Source organism: Gavia stellata, chromosome 6 (assembly GCF_030936135.1).
Source record: "Gavia stellata isolate bGavSte3 chromosome 6, bGavSte3.hap2, whole genome shotgun sequence".
Classification (NCBI taxonomy): Eukaryota; Metazoa; Chordata; class Aves; order Gaviiformes; family Gaviidae; genus Gavia; species Gavia stellata.
Window position 1 is genome coordinate 43,250,777 of NC_082599.1, and position 19,885 is coordinate 43,270,661.

Here is a 19,885-nt window from a genome sequence, read left to right on the forward strand (position 1 = left end):
GAGGAAAAGAGGACTGAGATCTATTAAGAGGTTGTCTTATGTTGTGTGGTTGATGTGCTGAGACATTTTAGGTACTAAGCACATGCTTCCTGGACTTCGACAGCAAGGAGTAACCTTATTGGATATTTATGACCATGTAAAGTTTCTTTGGAAATGACTGAAAATGGCTGAAAGACAACCAAAAGCATTTAAGAATAAGGCTCTGTATCAACTGTTTGAGAAACTGGTAATATTTTAAGAACCACATCTGCAGCAAAAATAACGTGTAACATATTTTCTAAACTAAAACTCCTTTAGGTTTGGTTTTGCATCAAAAGAAAATACAGGTGGAACAAAATTCTGTGAACTTTGGCTTTTCATTATCCCCCATAACACAGCACTCATTGGTTAGAGATTCTGCTACACATTTAACATCTCTGGAGATCAATGCTAATTTCTGGGAATATTAGAAACACTGTAAATCAAACCTACTGATAGAAATACAACAAATATAACAAAATCTGAAGAATGAATACAAGATTGTGTTGTGTTATTTTTTCCTGTAAGTTCTATAAGAATGTCACCAGCAACACCAAATTAGAAGAATCAAACACTATACAATAAGTTAAGTTTTGATGCCAAGATTATTAGCAGTGGCAGCATTCTCCTTACTACTGGAGTTCCAGTTATGCTACTGGCACTAAAAAGGACTTAGAATAATGAGAATTCTACTTTTCCTTCCTTGTATAAAAATGTAGTAGAGGAAAAACCTCTACCATGTATTTCTACTAATACATTCATTTAGAGTAGCAATTCTTAGCCTGTCTACAGCCAAAATTTCTAAACTTGTTGCCTGAGAATAATGATCACTTTGAATACTACAGCCACAATTTTGCATTTCCTTGATTACTGGAAGAGTAATTAAATGTGACATGTTCCCTCCCTCCCTTTCACTTCAGCAAAAGAGAATAATACTGATATCAAATAAAGTAAACAATACTCTCGACTTCAGAAAAATATTTTAACACAAAAAATTGGTCAAGGCCTACGTTTAGGTTTTAAGACTCAAATTGATTTCGCCAAATACCAGAATCTCCAATAAATGAGCTGATCAGGTGAAGCTCACTTTTAAATCCAGGGCAACTGTCAAAACACAGTCATTGCTTCCATTATTAAGGCCAGAGAATGAACAGAAGTTCCTCCATCCCATTTTCATAGTATGTTAGTGTCACTGGAGTACCATAATGCACTAATTATGCTTCTGCTGCATAACATACATACACTGGATCCACTATGTCAATTCCTGCTTGACAGGAAAAAAGAAATATACTTCACTTACCGCTTTAAAAAATTTCTCAGATAGCTGGCACTTGGACCCAAAACTTTTAGGCTGCAATGTCATGTTTTCCTTTGTCTGGGAATCAAATGATGGGTTTTCAATCAAGCAATTAACAAAAACCCATATATGATTCTTCACCTGTTGAAAACATAGAAACCAATTTACTCAACAAAATTACCACATTCATCTTTTTCAATATTTTTGTATAAAGTTACTTGCCTGAAATGGTTTCACTGAAACTCCAGCTTTATTCTTCTTTTTCACCACTTCTATCAGTTTTCCCACAACCTGATCCACCACATAATCAACATGCCTACCACCCTTAACAAGGGAAGAGAAAAAAAAAAAAAAAAGATCAAAACCATTGAATTTCCTAATAGCTTTTAGCCGTATTAACAAAGTTCTTGTACTCATACTTAAATTTGAAAATCCATGCACATTAAGTTGCAACATAATAACAGAAAATTTGTTTTAAAGTTTCTCTTTCATGTCATTCAGTCTTCATACAAGTGAGGATGATGGATGTTACATGGAACAGAAGTAGGAGACCTTTCATTCACTGTACAGTGGTGGACTTCAAATGTAGCTGTTTACACCTAAGAGTATGGCAGATCTGAAAATTACTCTGTAGCACTGGGATGGTACCTGCAACACCACATAGCTGTCAAGAAGTATCTTTTTAACAGGCACATAAATAACCTTGGACTAAAAACATCACACATTCGTTCATCAAATTAAAATTTCCCCATTTGGTTCATTAAAAAAAATGTTCAAGAGTGCAATCCTCAGAGATACAGCACCCGTGCCTATTCCTTCCCAAAAGTCATCTCACCTTTTCTTAGCTGTATTTACAGAACTCTTTGAATAAACACTATTAGCATTCTTTGCTAGCCTTGGGCTTATGCGAGGGCAAATGGAGAGCGAATTGTAAATAGCCAACCACAAGATCCAGAAAACTCCAAAAGAACAGAGCAAGATAACCTTAAGGAGATGAGTAGTTCTCCTTAAAACTCACCAGAGGCTAAACCTGCTCCAAATTCATACCTGATGTAGCAACAAGAGATACATAACAAAGCATAAAGTTAACCATAAGCTGGCAAACTGACCTCTTAGGTCAATAACTTGTAGCTACATAATCATGTTGCCACCTGTCTTGTAGCAAACAAGAGCAGTCAGCTGGACTCCCTTACAGTTACTGCCCAAATGCAGAAGAAAATAAAAAGGCTTATAAGCAATTTCTTGCATCATCACAGTGAAGAAAAAAAAAGGAAAGAATATATAGGATTTTCTTCCTCCATTGCACCGTAACAGCTGAAAGTGAAACATTCACAGTGCCTTTCACAGTTCTTCCCTTCACCCTAGAAAAAAGAGGGACTCTGAGTACTCGTTATCCTTGCTTAAGGCCTTTCCAACTAGGTATTTCAAGTGAAGCCATTATTGCACAAAAACTTTTGGTGGAGGCAACGTATACACTTCTTAACTACGATCCCTAGCACAACAGACCCTGAGGAAGAAATACTTACTTACGTACTTAAACGTTGGGAGTAGTAAGTCAGAAGTTACCTTTTTGAAGCCATATATAACTCATGCTTCGCAATGCAGCAGGGTGATGAAAACATATATTATTTTCAGTGTTTAAATAGTGGTTTTGCTATTGATGAAATCCAGTCTAAATAGGGAAGCACTAAGCATTTGAACACGTTCAGAAGGAGCCCCAAAGCTGCTATCACCTTCTCTAGCTGCAATTCTTTTGGACTTAAACTTTAAACCAGCTACAAAAAAAACCCAAAACATACTGCTAGAAGACAAGTAATTTTGAGATTAAATTGCTTGGAAAATAAAAGCTTTTAACACAAGCTTTCCAGGAACAAAAGGTCTATTATAGATCTATTACATCCTAACAATGACTACTGATTTACATATGTAAAAGAAACCTAACAATTATTGGGTATATTCTACAATGCAGAAGTAATCTGAATCAGAATCACTAGTAAAGACTAGACTAGACTAGAATATTTCAGCTGGAAGGGACCTACAACGATCATCTAGTCCAACTGCCTGATCACTCCAGGGCTGACCAAAAGTTAAAGCATTTGTCCAACTGCCTCTTAAACACTGACAGGCTTGGGGCATCGACCACTTCCCTAGGAAGGCTGTTCCAGTGTTTGACCACCCTCTCGGTAAAGAAACGCTTCCTGATATCTAGTTTAAACCTCCCCTGGCACAGCTTTGAACCATTCTCATGAGTTCTATCACAGGATACCAGGGAGAAGAGATCAGCACCTCCCTCTCCACTTCCCCTCCTCAGGAAGCTGTAGAGAGCAAGGAGGTCTTCCCTCAGCCTTCTTTTCTCCAAACTAGACAAACCCAGAGTCCTTAGCTGCTCCTCATAGGACACTCCTTCCAGCCCTTTCACCAGCTTTGTTGCTCTCCTCTGCATGCACTCAAGGACCTTGGCATCCTTCTGAAATTGTGGGGCCCAGAACTGTACACAGTAATCAAGGTGAGGCTGCACCAAGGCTGTATACAGCCAGATAATCACCTCTTTTGACCGGCTGGTTATACTGTGATGCATGCCAAAATGCGGTTTGCCCTCTTGGCTGCCAGGACACACTGCTGGCTCCTATTGAGCCTGCTGTCGACCAGCGCCCCCAGATCGCTTTCTGTAGGGCTGCTCTCCAGCCACTCCTCTCCCAATTTATACTTGTGGCCAGCATTACTCTGTCCTAGGTGCAGAATCCAGCATTTTGACTTGTTAGATTTCATCCCATTAATCATAGCCCAATGCTCCAATCTATCCAGATCGCTCTGCAAGGCCTCCTGTCCCTCAAGAGAGTCAATAACACCTCCCAGTTTGGTATCATCAGCAAACCTGCTAATGGTGCCTTCAACTCCTGCATCCAGATCATTGATAAATATATTGAACAGGACTGGCCCTAGAACAGAAGCTTGAGGGAACACACTAAAAAAGCAGAAGCTTGTATCATAGATAAAACATTCCAGATTAGGAAGAACAACTAGTATTTGAAGGTATGTATCCTGTAGTCTTTAATTCTATGGAACAATGAGTACAGAAATTGCCTAAACCAATGGTTATAAATATGCTTAAATATTTAAAAGTCCAAGGTGACACAACTTCCCTTACAGGTAAAATGGCAGGCTTTCTTCAGAAAGATGTCAAAAATATAAACAGTCCTAAAGCCCTGGATATCTGAAAGCTGTTTACATTCTTGATTATTCAAATGCCTTCCTTTAAATTTATAGACAAAAAGGTACAAAATTAGAAAATTAGAAAAATTAAGAAAACATGTTTATGGAGACATTCATCATCAGGTAGCAAACAAAAAAAGGCTCCTTCTTTAAAGCTATTTTAAAAACAAAACTGAGGAGGAAAAAAAGCTTTTGATGGGTATGAGGAAGTACAGGATAGCTAAGAAATAAGAAATGGAAAACAACAAAACCAAGAGAAAACAGCAGCCAAAAAGACAGAGGAAAAGAACTAGCAAGCAAAAACCAAAAGTTAGGATTCTACATTTTAAGGCAGAGTATGCATCTGAAAAGACTGAAGATGATGTAAAGTGAGTGAATTGACGGGAGATAGTAGCTGTGTTCTCAACTTCATGTAGAAAGTAGAGATGAATAAAAAAAGAGAGGAGGTAAAAAAATAGCTTAAGATGGTAAATATTATTAGTCATAACCAAAACAAGTACTTGCACTTCAAAGAAACCATCTATGGTTTCTGTCAGTCTCTAGAGTCACCTACTAAACAGCAACACAAACCACTAGTGTGTTTTAGAAGCACCATGCATACAAGTATTTTTTTCAGGGAATTTCTTCTGAAGAAAAACAACAAAACAATCAAACAAAGAAGAAAACCCACCAAAATTAAAACACAACAGTTTTTATTCACATACGGATGACAGTGTTTCAGCATAGCAGAGTTCAAGTGAAAGTTGATACATCAACATACTGACACTTTAAAGAAAAATAAAACCATTTCCAAACTGTAAAGAAAAGCTAGTACACAAAAATATCAAATAACATGTTTTAAAGAACATTCTACATTTGAATGGCAATTTGAAAGTGCATTACTTTTACTCATCACATTACTGAAAACTTATGCTTACGGGAATATCTTGGTATATTACTGTGTTTACAACTTTAGAAATTTTTTTGGCAATTTTAGCACTTCAAGTATTTTGTGAAACTGACACATCAAAAATTAGCTACTTACCAGTAATTCTTGTTCTTAGAAGATATTAGTTACTATATCAGTTCCCCATTCCTGTGTCCATTCTTAGTGTGTAGCATTGAGTGAGGGATGTTCAGAGCTCAAAGTTGGGAACCTTTCAACCATCTCACCAGTAGGTGGCACATTTACCCACTATAGAAGCATAACAGCCTATAACTGCCCCAACTGTCAGTACATTTTAATACAAGACAGAAAAAGAAAATTACCCTCTAAATCTAGAGGGCTGTCAATTATTATTACGACTATTATATTATGAGAAAGAGCACTAAAACTACATAACCTTCTTCTCCCAGAAGGTAACCATTATCACTGAATCCCAGTCTTGCAAACTTCAGGATGTAAAGACGTCTAACAAAATGGTAACAACTAAAATCTTAAAAATGAAGCTTAGACTGGCTCCTATATACATTCTAGTCATATCAGCAGCAGCAGCCAACAGCCTCAATTAACTACGAGGTAAGCCATATTTAAATTCTATGGACAGATAGATGGTTCACATCGCAAAAAAATCCAGAAGCTAATTATAAATTTGAAATTTTCATTGAATTAGCTATGCAAATAAAATCCTATTTTCTTTTGCATTTGTTTTCTATTATGTTTATTTTATTAGAATAAATCTGAAAACATCAAGCTCTAGAATGGTCCTGAATTTCTTGCTGAGCTCCAGCAAATTTTAACAGGTTGGGATGCTCCCTTCACTCTCATCTATTATCTGGCACTGCATCTATATTAGCTGAGCATTTCTGCTAAAATGATTAGTGGTATTACAGTTAGCAGTGCTGCCATATTAAAAATATCATTAGATTGCTATGTTAAGAACTGAAGTTTCTACTACAATTTCTACTACAGCTACTATTTGAAATTGAGAACTTGAGAAGACCATGTGTAATCAGTTTATATACAAGTCTCACCAAAAGGTTATCTGCACAACTGTAATAGCTACAAACATTCTTTCAAATGCTGCCTCAGAGCCTGAAGTCGAATTCTGTGGTGGTCTACTGTGGAAAAATTGTGAATAAATGGGGACCTGACCAAGGTAACAAATTTACAAAAACAAAACAAGGGAGTTGTGCCTCAACATACTGCCTGACCTTCTACACACCCCTCAAAAAAACGCATCGACCTAAAAAAAACTTGTCTGGAATTTAAAGCAAGTTTAAAAAAGGTGGAAGGGAAGTTATGACTGGGTGAAATTTATCCAGAAACAGAAATGAAAAGCTTTCAGCAAACAGTGATAAATAACCAAAAAACAGCTGAAATGAGCTCCTCACCTGTTAGCAGATAAGGGGACAGGCAGTTGACGCAGTTAGTTACTAGCCATTATGTCTCATCAGTGGGTAGTTGCACATCAATTGCTGGTGAGGTGGTTCACCGGCCCGAACATTCCACATCCAGTCACACACATAAGGCATGGATCGGGAGAGTGGGAAAAACTAGAAATTACAACACTTACCTTTGAAGAATACACAGTACTTTTTCTATGACTTTTCTTAAAGAATATATGATAACAATGTATGTGTAACTGCATGATGGGTGACAATTGATCCCAAGGAGTCAAATTCAAAATCTTTTGAGTAAGGGTACGCAATATATTTAACTTGGCAGTCAATAAGTATTCATTTTTTTCAAATACATATTCTTCACCTGATTATCAAACATTACTAAGTTTCTCTACGTTGTCAGCTTCTTCATAAAGGTATTGTATACATCTTTAAGGTGATGCTATTTTTCTTCCTTATGTTGCATAAAGAGGCCTGAATTAAAACTAAGTTTTAACCTTTCAACTACCAGATACATTCATTATCCATAGTTTTGACAAGTATCAGATAAGCATTTAATTAAAATGCACACTTAGAAAGTAAATATTCTACAATGAAATAAACTATCCCCCATACCACTGAACGCTGGTTCAGCTACACTGAAAATTACTCTGGAAGAAGTTATGTAGTAAAAATTATATACTGCCAAAACACTGGCTACACATCATCTACCACTGAGATTAACACTGATACTTCTGGGCACCTGCCTAGACTAGGGACCCCACTTAGTGTAACCATTGGTGCTTATGAACAACTTGTACTACCACGAGAAATTTCTTCTGTTTGACTCTTTTCTAAAAGATCTGAGCAAGGAGGGTATTTTAAGTGCTGATTACATATTCTAATCTTTCTCATCTGTTGGGAAAGCTCATCGTTAAGATTCCCTAAAACCAGCCTCACCAATCACTAGAATTGCTTAACTGTTGTTAGATCACTCATCTGGTGCAATTTGTGAAGAGTAGAAATGACAAAGACTTTCATTCACCATGGTGGATCTCAGATCCCTAAACCTGGGCCACACCAAACTGGCATAAATGAGAGTTACACTAGTTGATTTCAGGTGATTGCCTTGGTGCCTGACCACACCAGCAATTTGAAAAGCACAAAGATTGTACTTTAGTATTCTGAGCATATTGCTGCTTCATCATAACTGAAGATTTGCTATGATACCATTTCACTACTACTATAGTTGCTAATAAGTACAGTGAACACCTAGATCCCCTTGTATAGGAACACAAAGAAAATTAATCTCAACATTTCAGGCCAGTTTTATACATCATAAAGCAATAAATGGAAAGCCATTTTTCAAGAACACCAAAAGCCATTTTTGCCCTCCAAAACTTGCTACTACTAGCTTTAAAGGGGTTTGTACATTTTTTTAACTTAATTTCAGAATTATTTTATTACAATGTGTTAAAAAGGAAGGAATAAAATAGTTCCATTAATTTTATATTTTATCAATACCATGTATGCTCACATAAGACATCAGTATCACTGATAATGATTACTAGTGTTTTAAAAACTAGTGCATATTCAGAAATACTGCTATGAATGTATTTTGATTGCATTCAATTGCTCTGCCAGCTCCTCTCATGCAAAGGATTATCTTACCTATTTATTTTTAGTAACCCCGATGTATTTTTTATCAAATATCTGACTGGGCATAACCTTAGCACACATTTTTATCATTTACATTTTTTGTCATTTAATATAACTACTCACCTTTGTGGTAGCTATACTATTTACAAAGCTGATTTGCTGAAACCCTTTTTCACTTAAAGTGAGGCACACGTCCCATCGTTCATTCACGACTTCATGAATAACTTTGAGCGCAACTCCAGTTTCATCCAGTTTGTCTTTTACATAAAGATCAACATAACTGCGAAATCCATTTACCTATGAGTGATACAGATAACAATTACCATTCTTTGCATAAAATACTCAGTACACTTAAAATATTTTAAATGAGGCTCTTACAGGTAATTTCTTCCCATTCAACATGACTTTGACTCCTTTGCATGACCCAGCCAAATCATATGCTCTTCTTGTCATGAGGGCCACAATATCCTTATCAAGTTTTTCCATTTTAAATTTAGATAGATCTGGCTGGAATGTAATGCATGTGTAGTCATCACCATCAAAATGCTTAACCTTGGGTTCAGAGGTCTTCATCATGTTGTTCATCCAAGTCTTTGGAAACAAAACATTTTAGATGTTAGTTTAAAACATATGTTATCCTCTTCCTTTGTTCCATTTTCCAGCTATGCTAGGATTGCAACAGCTACACAATGAAAAGCTCAAAGACTTCTTTTAGAAGCCTCCTCTGGTAAAACACTATGCATAAAAAATTAATTGCTTTACCAAGATTTGCAAAAGCATCAGCAACAGTAGGTTTGTGGTTTCTGTAAATATGCAGGTATCATTACGTCGATGAACGTATTCTAATGCGAATAGAGCCCACCACAGAACTGACTAAACTAGATACAAGTGAGCTAGCTAAACAGTCCTTATTGCCCATCAGTTTAATGCTTTCAATCTATATACACTTCTATAAAGAAGCTTATTAGTCCCTGTGCAGAGACTCGGTCATCTCTGAGATAGCATCTTAGTGGCTGTGCAGTGTACCAAAGCATGCTTCTTGACAAACCAACTTGCTCAGCCTTGACTCAGGAGTCTTGGTATTGTTCCCTGTTTAAGAACACAGGCACATTTATAAGACCAAGCAGAACGCCTACTCACAGCATATATCAAAGTTCAGTTGTATTAAATTTTCACAATTTTTGAAAATACTGGAAAACATAGCAATTTTTCTAAGTCATAAAGCATGTCATTTTCAAAAAGTACACTCAAACCAATATTAATTTGCTTTTTGACAGTCAGCAGAAAATATTACATTTTTAAAGAGATAGGAAAAATATGTTTCAATGGTTTTAACGTAGTGACATGACAGCATAACCAGAAATTAATTACTTGCCCAGAAAAAGAGAAGGAAGCCACCAACTGACTCCAAAGCCAAGGAACTTTGGTTAATACTCTAACAAAGTTCTTCAAACTTTTAGAAAGGTGGCCATCTCAAAACTGTACACAGTAGATCAGATTACATTCAATCCTTGGCCTGTGTGCTAACAATGATAACAATGAGCAATGGATACAAATGGGGAGGGAGGGGGGTTTGCACCAAAGTCCAGCTAGGCTAATGACATTCACGACATAAACATTGAAAAATCTTTTTCTTAAGACTATAAAAAAATCTAGATAATTGCACAGCGAAGTAGAAAGATTTTTTGACAAATTATATAACAGCATTTACAAAATGTTTCATTTAAATATATTGCTTTTCACATGCACAGGAATACACTTCAGTTTTAACAGAAGAAATTTGTTTTTCATTTTTAGTCACTTAACACTCCCAAGAAAAATACTACTTAACCAAAAAAACCTAAATTCTAATACACAGAATTACCGATTTTACTGACTGAACTACCTAGCCTGCAAACTCTACACATCTATTTGAATGTTAAATGAGTCATTTCATGAAATATAGAAAACATGTTAAATTTTAAATTTATAATTACAGCAAAGAAAAGAAAAAAGTTCAGATCACTTCTATACCTGCTTGAAGCTGTGTTTGTATTCCTTGCAAGCAGTTTCAACTGTAAACTTTGTACTAAATATGTTACAAAGTTTTGCACCATAGCCATTGCGTCCACCTGAAAAAACAATGTATAGTAAGTTTTCTACAGCAGGACCATATTTATGCTATGCAGAGAGTATGCCAATGAAATAAAATGTTCCTATATCAGACAAAAGTTGGGCCATGTGTCAACAGCTATCAAAGGATGCCAGAGATGGAGTTTCACACTACCTCCAAACGGGTGCAACTGCTTCTGCCTCAGAAATGAGCAGTTTGCTCCTCCCCCCAAGGCCAGGATGCTCCCATTGCTTCCCTTATGTTGCTCTACCAGTTGCTTGCTGAAAGGCAAGTGACCTCAACACCCTGATCAGCTGAAGACTAGGTCACGATCAGATCCAAATCACTCTGCAACCATATGTCATAATACAGGCAAAATATATAGGGTAGGATAGAACAGAACTAACTTTCATTCATGATCTAAATTAGGGTTACTTCACATTTAGGATAATAGGTCATATCCTAATTTATTAAATTTATTTTTTCCTTTTATTTCAAGAGCATAAATGTTTAAATGCTTGCATACATTATAATTAAAATATGTTGTTTGTTACTGAATAACGAGTACTGATATTAAAGATGTAAATGTAAAGTTTCTGTAAACAATGATATTAAAAAAGAAAAAGTAAGATTTTTTTTTTCTTTAAGTCATTTTACTCTAACAGAGCTACAGTAACGGTGACTAAGTGATCATCTGTTATGAAACAGAATAGGAAGAGAAAGAGTAATAAGAGAAAGCATACTGAAAAGCAAACAATGGCTTAATTGAATAAAACAAAATGTGTAAGTAGTCTTGCCTGTAACTTTTTTCTCATCATCATCATAGTTGCTGGATGTTAGCAGCTGCCCAAAGATTAAAGCAGGTACGTATACTTTTTCTACTTTGTGTTCCACAACTGGTATACCCTTTCCATTATTCCATATGCTGATAATGTTTGATTCCCTACAAAATAGCGAAGACATTAAGCCAATTAATGTAATCTTGAAAATAGACTCCTGCATACATTTTAACTGTTTAAATAACCACAAAAAATATAATAGAAGACCATATTCTTAACAAGTTTAGTCACAGCACTATCAATTTTAATTATAAAAACCCACTTCTTTGTGCTTATTAGATGTCTTAGAAGAAGGAGCATAATTGCCCATACATGTCAGTATTTTGCCTCATAAAAATAACCCCCAAAAATCTGCTTGAAGAGCTTTCACTATCAACATGACCTGCAACAGAATCCTGAAGTTTAGTAACAGAATTATACTTAAGTCAGAGACGTAGCTTTTTAGGTTTCATTGAAATCCACCCAGACACAGCCAAGTTATCATCTGCTTAAAACTTGCTATTTCCCAGTTATGATAAACTTTGTAATTTACTTTATGCATCAATGCCGAAATCCATCAACATGTGGTATCGTTAATACTTGTAGCTCTCGTATAGAATTTTCATTTCGGACTATGAGAGAGTTCAAAATCATGAGAGGTCAGGCAGATTTACACTACCATTTCCGTCCCACTCCATGATAAAAACACATTGGTCTACAGATACTGATAAAGATTAGGTGCAAAAATTAGGTCTCTAAAACATTTATTATTCAGTTAAACATCACTGAAAAGGTACTACTAAAGGAACCCAATCAACATCTATTTAACTACAGTACTTCTCATTAAGAAATATCTCTTTAAGTATTCAATTTGGAAAAACAGTGATAATGACATATTTGCAATCTGCAGTTTCAGTGCGATACAGCTGACTAATTAAAACACAACCTTATCCTAATGCTAAAAGAGTTAACACAGAAGTTGAAGAGGTGCAAAATTACATTTCAAAACCTCAAGGTTCGTATTTATGATTTATAAGTAACCTGGCTGGTTATAGTTATGTACTGCCAAGCTTTCACCTAATCATGAATTTTATAATCTTCTGGGTTTAAGTTTCATTCAATCAAACATTAACAAGTGATTTAGGAAAGCAAATTACTATAAATTCAGAATGGTAGTACTTACTGTTAACTACTTTTAATTCATCTTTTCATCTTAAAATATGAAGCTAATGGAAATAATTCCAAAAATATTATTTTGTTTTTAAAAAAATACAATTTAATTTAGTAAAATAATTTGTACAAATCTGAACTACAATAGCACTGGCAGGGAAAGTAAATTAAAACATGCTTTTACTTACGGATCAATGGATATTTTAATACAAGTCATATTCTTGTCCCTCTGCTTATTGTCAGCAGCATTTACTATGAAACAAAGTAGCACAAATTAACACTTTCTAGGAGAAATAATTAATTACTTGATCTGTAAAACTGGTTATATACATATTCCAGTTACAATGGTCCAGGTATTTCTTAATCTGGTATCTTAAGCGGTGGGTGCCAGGAGGATGGGGCCAGTCTTTTTTCAGTGGTGCCCAGTGACAGGACAAGAGGAAACGGGCACAAACTTGGTCATAGGAAGTTCCATCTAAACATGAGGAGGAACTTCTTTACTTTGAGGGTGGCAGAGCACTGGAACAAGCTGCCCAGAGAGGTTGTGGAGTCTTCTCTGGAGATATTCAAAACTCGCCTGGATGCATTCCTGTGCAATCTGTTCTAGATGACCCTGCTCTGGTGCGGAGTTAGACTAGATGATCTCCAGAGGTCCCTTCCAACCCCTATCATTGTGTGATTCTGTATCTTATTACTGAAGTCTATAAATATGACCAAGTATCTGCAAAAATATATTTTTCAACCTTCTTATAATTACTGACTCTATTTCTAGCAGTTAGACTATCTTAGAAATAAATATAGAAGTGTATTTTGTGAGCCTGTTCTCATAACTTTTCTTAACATACTGAACACTTCATTCTTCTGTTGCTGCACTTGTTTGGATATTACACATATTACACTATGTACGTTAAAAACCCTAGGAAATTATATGTATCACCAGATCAGTTTACACATCCTTTTGCCACTGAAATCCAATCCTGAAAAAGTCACATCCATAAAGGAGTGCTTTGATTGCAGCAAAATTTATCTCTAAAGAGCCTGTGAGACTTATAACTAACAGTTGTAAGCCAGTTCCTACACAGTTTACACAGTTTAGGATCAAAAGAAGGATAACTGGAAGTTAACATTTGATCAGAATTTAATTAAACTGCACTCCAATGTATATTATCTACAAACAACAGATATCAGAAATGCAACTATGGCCATTAACCATGAAAACACATTACAATCATTTTCAGTATTTGTCTCATCACCCATGAAACAGATCAAAATAAAACCCCAAAACACCAGGACATGAGAAAATGGCCTCAAGTTGCACCAGGGGAGGTTTAGGCTGGATATTAGGAAAAATTTCTTTACTGAGAGAGTGGTGAGACACTGGAATAAGCTGCCCAGGGAGGTGGTGCAGTCACCATCACTAGAAGTGTTCAAGGAACGTGTGGACGAGGCATTGTGGGACATGGTTTAATGGGCATGGTGGTGTTAGTTGATGGTTGGACTTGATGATCTTACAGGTCTTTTCCAACCCTAGTGATTCTGTGACATGAAGATAAATCCATTAAAATTAAAATATCTCAATAGATTTTAAGGATCTCAATATATGATCAGATATTTCAAGGTGCTTTTGCTAAACTCATTAAGTACAGTTTCATTAAAAAGTATGCACAGCTACAATGTCCAATTTTCATAATGTTATTACACTGACCCCCTAGCTCTCAAACCACACTCTGTGGAGCACTTCTCAATGCTACATGAAGAAGCAATAAGCCATACAGTACTACAATAATGATATGATAACAATTTTGCTTTGGAATGAGACAAGATGGAAGTGACTCCCTCCTGTGAAAAGCCCGTAAATTTCATCTATGAGGCAGCACTCAAAAAAGAAGTGACAAAAGATTTTCATTCCTATATTTCTCAAATTAAGTAATTAATTAAGTAAAAACAAAAATAAAAAATCCTTCTTTTCCACTTGGCCAAGATACCGTCTTTATTGCCTCCAAGACAGCAATGCTGTAAAGCACAGTTTTAGAGGTGTGGGTAAGTGCTGAACCCAATGAAGGTCATGAAAAAATTTCCATTGACTTCAATAGACCATAATTTAGTTTATCACGTAATCCCACCAATCCTTACAACATAACTTCATAAAAACTGATTAGCCCAAGAATTCCTGTCAATTAACCCAAAATATCAGTTCAGCACACTGTTCAGATGTTGCACATCTCTACTGCTGGTTAGTCTCCAATGTGTGCCTGTCACCAAAAGAGTATCATAAACTAGTAAGTCATAGTGACTCAGGGACTTACAACAGAATTTTCTAAGAATAATTTGTTTGTGCCTCAGTCACCATGCTTTTAAATGGCAGTATAATACTTATTCATTTTAGAACTGTCTGAAGTCTAGAAACGATCCATGTAAGAATCACCATCGCCACCATCGTTCTGTACAGAAGGAGGTAGCTTTAATGATTCATGAGATGATGATCCAAGTTAACACTTAGACAACTTTTACTTGTCTTCTTTCAGAAGAATAATCTTCTTTCAAATGTTACTTAAAACTGTGGCCCTGATCAACTTTGCAGATTAAAAATCTGGTAACAATATTGATCATAAAAAATGATCTAGTTTAGACATTCAGTAACAAATATTTGCACTGTCTTACAAGTTCAACTGAAAACACTCTTCCCTCTTTAAACTGTTCCGTAGTGCCAGAATGCACTAAAATTTTCGTGCACTTTTAGTGGGACTCTAAGTCTGTGATTTAAACTTAGATACAAATTAATGTGCTTTGAGAGTTCTCAGAAAAGTGTGTACTCCATAATGTTAAAGCAGTATTATTGTTAAAAATACTTACCAAGGATTTCATCAAAGATCTTGTACAAGCCTGGAACAAAGGTAACTTCTCTGCAATTCATTCCTACATCTTCATCATAAACCCACATTGACTACACGTAAGCAAAATAAAATAAAAATATTTACTTGTCTTGGTAAACCAGTCTACGATTCTATAAGATCTACTTACTTCAGGAACTTTACTCTTCCAATCTGATTCCTGCTGTCATATGAGACAAAAGCAGAAGTTTGGCAAAAATTACAACTGTACCCACAAGGATTTCCATAATGAAAATCCATTATTTACTGCTTGGTGAGGAACTCCAACAGTATACACAGTGAAGTTCAAAGCAATTTGCAACTTCATAAAAACAGCTGAAAAAAGTACCAGCAGGAGGCTTAAATTCTCTGTTCTCTACCTAAACAGACCAAAGCATTTTTGGACGTAGAGCAAATACTACTTACAAATACGTATCTATATTTTTGTGCATACAGGCATGTTTGTAAACACACACATATACACACATAACTACGTGTTTACACACGTAGGTGTGTGTTTATGTTTTGACTGAACTTCAACATTTTCTGAGCATGTTTTTTTCAGGTGAACCAAGCACTGCTTTAAAAAAAGTCTTCCCTTGACCCCTTCCTACACATGCATACATAAACATGACCACAGTTTTTAGCATGATAATTCAGACTACTCAGAAAAGTAGAGATTTGCCTATTTATTAAACAGAATAGTAATTTCCTCATTAAAACAACAAAAACTATTAAGACTGTAAACTTAGTGACACTTACCTGAGTTAATGGTTCAACTGACCCAATGTAGGTGTCTGGACGGAGGAGAATGTGCTCAAGCTGAGTCTTTTTCTGATAAACTCTCTCAACAGACATCTTCTTTGAAGTGTCATTTTTATTAATGCTTTCTGAGTCTTCCTTTTTTGAAGCATTGATCTGATTATCAAATAATGTCTAAAAAAAACCCCAACAACAATCAACCTCATTCATCCAATCTGTCACTCTCAAGATATAAACAAAACCTGACAGAGATTTAAATTACATTTTAAATTTTTTTTTAAATTACATTTAAATTACATTTTTCTAGTTTATTTACGGAAATGCTATGAAACACATACTTAGAGAAACTTTGAGACAAGCAGAATGTGTGCACCATTGATGACAACAGCCAATTGTTTGGTGCTGAGTAAACCTGAACAGGCCCAATGAGAAGCAAATATTCTCTACTATGCAGTCCTGTAACTGACAGCATCCAAAACAGAGGGGGAAAGAACCCAGAGGACCCCACAATCCTGCACCAGGATTACACGCAGCAGAGTTGGAACCACAACACTAACTCTCATGACTTTTCTTCTGGACAATGTCACATCTCCCAATAAACAGGGAAGTTGCAAAATCACATGCATGTGTGATTAAAGTGTTTTGGTATCTGAGTTAATTTAGTTGCCACACCGTCATTTGGTCTTAAACTGCGACAACCCCACCACCACCCCCCTAAAAAGATTAGCTATAGATCAGCTAAGCAAGCAGAAAAGAAACAGGACTTTGCAAACAGATACATTAAACTGATACATGGAAGAAAAGGAATGAGAATTGTTACTAAAGCAGCATTGCTAATAGTTGCAACAAATTTTATTTCATTGAAGTATTTCTGTGAAGGATGTCCAGGCTTCCAATGAGCTTCACTGCATGTGTATATAAATATTTTTTTTTTAACATCTTTCTTACCTTACTGGCTTTACTTTATGATTGTCTTTGACATTATACCTCACAGGAGTCACCCTTAGCTCACTTACTGGTTCCATAGTTCTATTAGCACTGTTTTACTATGTTCACTTGTTCTAAAGGGACCAGTGATTAGCAGGAAAAGAAAATGTTTCTCAGATGAAGTAGAAGTAAGTGTTGAAAGAAGGGAAGAAAGGAAATGCAATTCATATAGAAAGCAAAAGAATTATAGGTGTAAAGACCACCAGAATCTTGTTCTCTTCTATTTGTTCCCAATTCTTAGGCTTCAAGAGGTTTTTACAGTCGGCAAAGTACATGATGGGCAGTTATCACATGCCAATTTTACAGCTGTCATGTACATCAGTATTGTATTCTTATGATTGTTCTGAGACAGCTCTCTAAAACAGTTCTACTTGTACAGCATCTGAGGACTAGGGTCTAAGCATGCATCACAACTCAGTAACACGTTAACATAGAATAAGAACTCAGATCTTAGCCTAATAAATTTAGGCTACAATTTTCCTATCTCAAATAGTTCTACTAGAGCTCAGCTTAAAAGAAACCAACAACCAGTGTGTTGATTTTTATCAGTGTTTGAATCAGTCCTTATGACTGGTTAAACTGCAGCTGTGTCAATGCATGTTGTCCCACAACATGTTTGCAGAAGTCAGTAGATTAGAAAAAGTCCATTTTATTGTGACTGAATGCATACCTCTAGATTACAAAAAATTACTACAGAATAGACTTATTGGGAAGGGATTCCTACAAGCCATTGCCTTTAATACAACACTAGGAAATGCATTTCTGTTTTCCAGTGAAAGTCTTACTGGCAACTTGGAGAAGCTTCTATACATTTCTTACTGGTAAGTTGGAACGTATATAGTATCAAAACTACTTCTGTTGATATGCTGCTGCCAGACTGTTGTCACGTTGACAGAGACTAGAGGTTACACCTAGACAAACTTTGCTGCCTAAGAAGAGCTAGTCCTGCAGAAGTGTCACCTCTTGGGGAACAGTGAGTTTGCTTTAACTCAGCAGTAGTAAGGATCTTCTGTTACTCTACTCCCTGTGGCAGCTATGTCTATTATCTTTTATAACACACTAATTAAAACAGTATTATGTATTATTTAAGGGCGGGGGGGGGAAACACACAAAGGATCAGGATAACATTTTTTCTTCCTGGTCAGTGATTATTACAAAAAAAAAAAAAAGGAGAAAAGTAGTCTTAAAGAACTTTAATTCTACAGGTTTTACTAAGACATCACAAACACCTTTTCAATATGCTCTACTTAAATGTTTAAGTTTCATTGTCATAGAACAGGACAGATTTTATTTGTACAATCCTCCAAGTATAGTATATCTTCTGTACACAAAAAATACTCATGTAATAAACATTCAGAACTTTAACTTACACACTATTGAAACACAAGCATAAAAACAAAAGTCAGAAAGTATTCAACTACATAAACTAATGCTATTATGCAGGCATGCAAGCATCCGAAGTCCACAGAACTGCAGTTTCCCAGACAAAGCCTTTTGGGCTGTGCTGTACTCTGAAACAGAAGAACAACTCTGAATCCTTGCATCTCTGTCTTGAGTGGAGATTTTTTAGAGTTCAAGTGATGTTTAGAACTCATCCCAAAAAAGAAAATCTTCATCACTAAATCCATGACATAGATCTATGGACAAAAACATCCTCCACAGGCTTTCCATTATGTTTTCCTTGATAACGTAAAATAAATATAAAGTTAAAAGTGCTTTCATCTGCTGAGTTTCTACTACTTAAAATGCAAGTAAATATAGCAGGAAAGTCCGCCCCCCCCCCCCCCCCCTTTTTTTTTTCTTTTAAACTGAGCAAGCATGAAACTGCAGTGTTGTTAAACTGACAATCTCTTCTGTATATTTTGGAATTGTCTCAAGAATGCCTTTTGTATTCTGTCTTGTATGAAAGATCTTCATATTGTTAGAGCTCCAATAACACTCCTCAAAACAGCACCAGCTGTTGTTTCATGAGAAAACCCCTAAAGAGAATTAACGAAGAGTCACAAAGGGCTTAAGTCTTCTGTTTCACAGTAAGTCTGCTTTCTGTTTGTTTGTTAACAGGTTACCCAATTTTCAGGGTGTGGTTTGCAATCTTACTGTTGCCAATTTTTAATTTTTTTTTTGACAGTGTTTGACTTTCCTAACATTCTTGTGACATTCAAGACTTTACAGATCCTTGATAGTCTTTCAGACTTTCTAACCCTCCAGACTGATGACAAATATACACATCCATATACACGTAAGTCAACAAGATGACCAACCTGAAGTAGTTTGGAATGCTGTAATTATTGCACTGTGCATCCTTCTTTACAGACATGCAGTTACACCTCATACTGTGACCTCAGATGTAATGAGCATCTTAGACACTCTTAACAAACCCAGCATAGTGGTAACTGTATGGAAAAAACATACTGATTCTCTGTTGATGGCAGTTGCTGCTCAGTTTACTACATCAAGACTATTGTGCATGCTATCACAACCATGTTTTATTACGCTAAGTGCTTTCTCCAGTATAACTGCAATGACTACAGAGTTTTTCTTTAGGAGTTGTTTTTGCTATAAATTTATCTAGTACTGTGTGAAAGCTGTAGTCATTCTTCCCTTTTGCGATCTCAATAGTCAGAACACCCAAGTAGCCTTTAATAAATGAAAGTTTGGCAACAAGACTTTTACTGTCTACCTTCAACCTAAGAACTCA

At 35.9% G+C, this 19,885-nt stretch overlaps 1 protein-coding gene across 1 annotated transcript in view; it reads right to left on the reverse strand.

The window, feature by feature from the left end:
- The window catches only part of TOP2B (DNA topoisomerase II beta), a 49,930-nt gene extending 32,705 nt beyond the window's left edge, over positions 1 to 17,225 (reverse strand). Inside the window, exons 1-10 of the mRNA XM_059819070.1 lie at positions 17,217 to 17,225; positions 16,201 to 16,374; positions 15,422 to 15,512; positions 12,757 to 12,820; positions 11,378 to 11,523; positions 10,502 to 10,599; positions 8,867 to 9,079; positions 8,612 to 8,785; positions 1,538 to 1,639; positions 1,319 to 1,456 (exon numbers count right to left, since the gene is read on the reverse strand). Coding sequence (XP_059675053.1) covers positions 1,319 to 1,456; positions 1,538 to 1,639; positions 8,612 to 8,785; positions 8,867 to 9,079; positions 10,502 to 10,599; positions 11,378 to 11,523; positions 12,757 to 12,820; positions 15,422 to 15,512; positions 16,201 to 16,374; positions 17,217 to 17,225 — 1,209 coding nt within the window. The remainder of the gene's footprint in view (positions 1 to 1,318; positions 1,457 to 1,537; positions 1,640 to 8,611; positions 8,786 to 8,866; positions 9,080 to 10,501; positions 10,600 to 11,377; positions 11,524 to 12,756; positions 12,821 to 15,421; positions 15,513 to 16,200; positions 16,375 to 17,216) is intronic.
- Between the last annotated feature and the right edge of the window lie 2,660 nt (positions 17,226 to 19,885).